General features: G+C 49.8%; 1 protein-coding gene across 1 annotated transcript; it reads left to right on the forward strand.

Annotated features, from left to right (window-relative positions):
• Positions 1 to 4: 4 nt before the first annotated feature.
• On the forward strand, positions 5 to 976 carry LOC107735783 (sal-like protein 1; the record flags this gene model as incomplete). The annotated part of the gene is made up of 1 exon (XM_016547368.1): positions 5 to 976. A coding segment is annotated over one exon (972 nt), but the record flags the coding sequence as incomplete, so codon positions are not given.
• Positions 977 to 982: the final 6 nt, after the last annotated feature.

A 982-nucleotide genomic window follows, 5' to 3' on the forward strand; every position in this document is an offset into this window, starting at 1 on the left:
GAGGCACAAAGAAAAATACCCACACATTAAGATGAATCCACATCCTGTACCAGAACACCTGGACAACATGCCGACAAACAATGGCATCCCTTATGGCATGTCTGTGCCCATAGATGAGAACAATTTTGATGACACCAACCCAGTGCTGGGGCTTCCCTCGACAGGTCTCCATCCACCAATGCTCCAAGGATTCAAGCCTTCATATGATGTTCCAGTAGGTGGGGACCTCTACTCCCAGAGGCCTTCTTCATCTGGCAGCGACGGTGCATCCATTTCTTCTGGCATGTTCGGTCAGGAGATGGCGGGACTGGATCAAAGCAAAGATTCCTCTGATGCGCTGGCTGGATTGCACCACATAAACGGTAACAGTCTACTTGGCGAAAATGGCTCTGGTACTGCGAAACTTCAGCAGATGGTGGATGGCTTGGAGACAAAGACAAATGACCCTAATGAATGTGTTATTTGCCATAGAGTGCTGAGCTGCCAAAGTTCCCTCAAAATGCATTACCGCACACACACCGGTGAGCGACCGTATAAATGCAAAATTTGTGGCAGGGCTTTCTCCACCAAGGGCAACCTTAAAGCTCATTATGGCGTTCACAGGGCCAACACTCCCCTTAAGATGCAACACTCGTGCCCGATTTGTCATAAGAAGTATACCAATGCCGTCGTCCTCCAGCAGCATATTCGTATGCACATGGGCGGCCAGATTCCCAACACCCCTCTGCCAGAGAATCAGCTTGAAAGTCCTGAAGCACTGGATGCTAGCATGGCTGAGGATAAGAACATTGACTCCACTGGCCATGAAGAGAGTATGGAAGAGCAAGACTTGGATTTGGACAATCAAGAGAAGCTGAACAACTCTACAGAGCCCCAGCCTGGCGCCAAAGAAGATCAGACTTTCCAAGGTCCACCTTCTATGTTTACAGGCATCGCCGCCCTGGAGAACCACATGAAGAGCCTCACCTCTGCACTGAACCTG

The sequence above is a fragment of the Sinocyclocheilus rhinocerous genome, unplaced genomic scaffold (genome assembly GCF_001515625.1).
Source record: "Sinocyclocheilus rhinocerous isolate Xijiao unplaced genomic scaffold, SAMN03320098_v1.1 C36295428, whole genome shotgun sequence".
Taxonomy (NCBI): Eukaryota; Metazoa; Chordata; class Actinopteri; order Cypriniformes; family Cyprinidae; genus Sinocyclocheilus; species Sinocyclocheilus rhinocerous.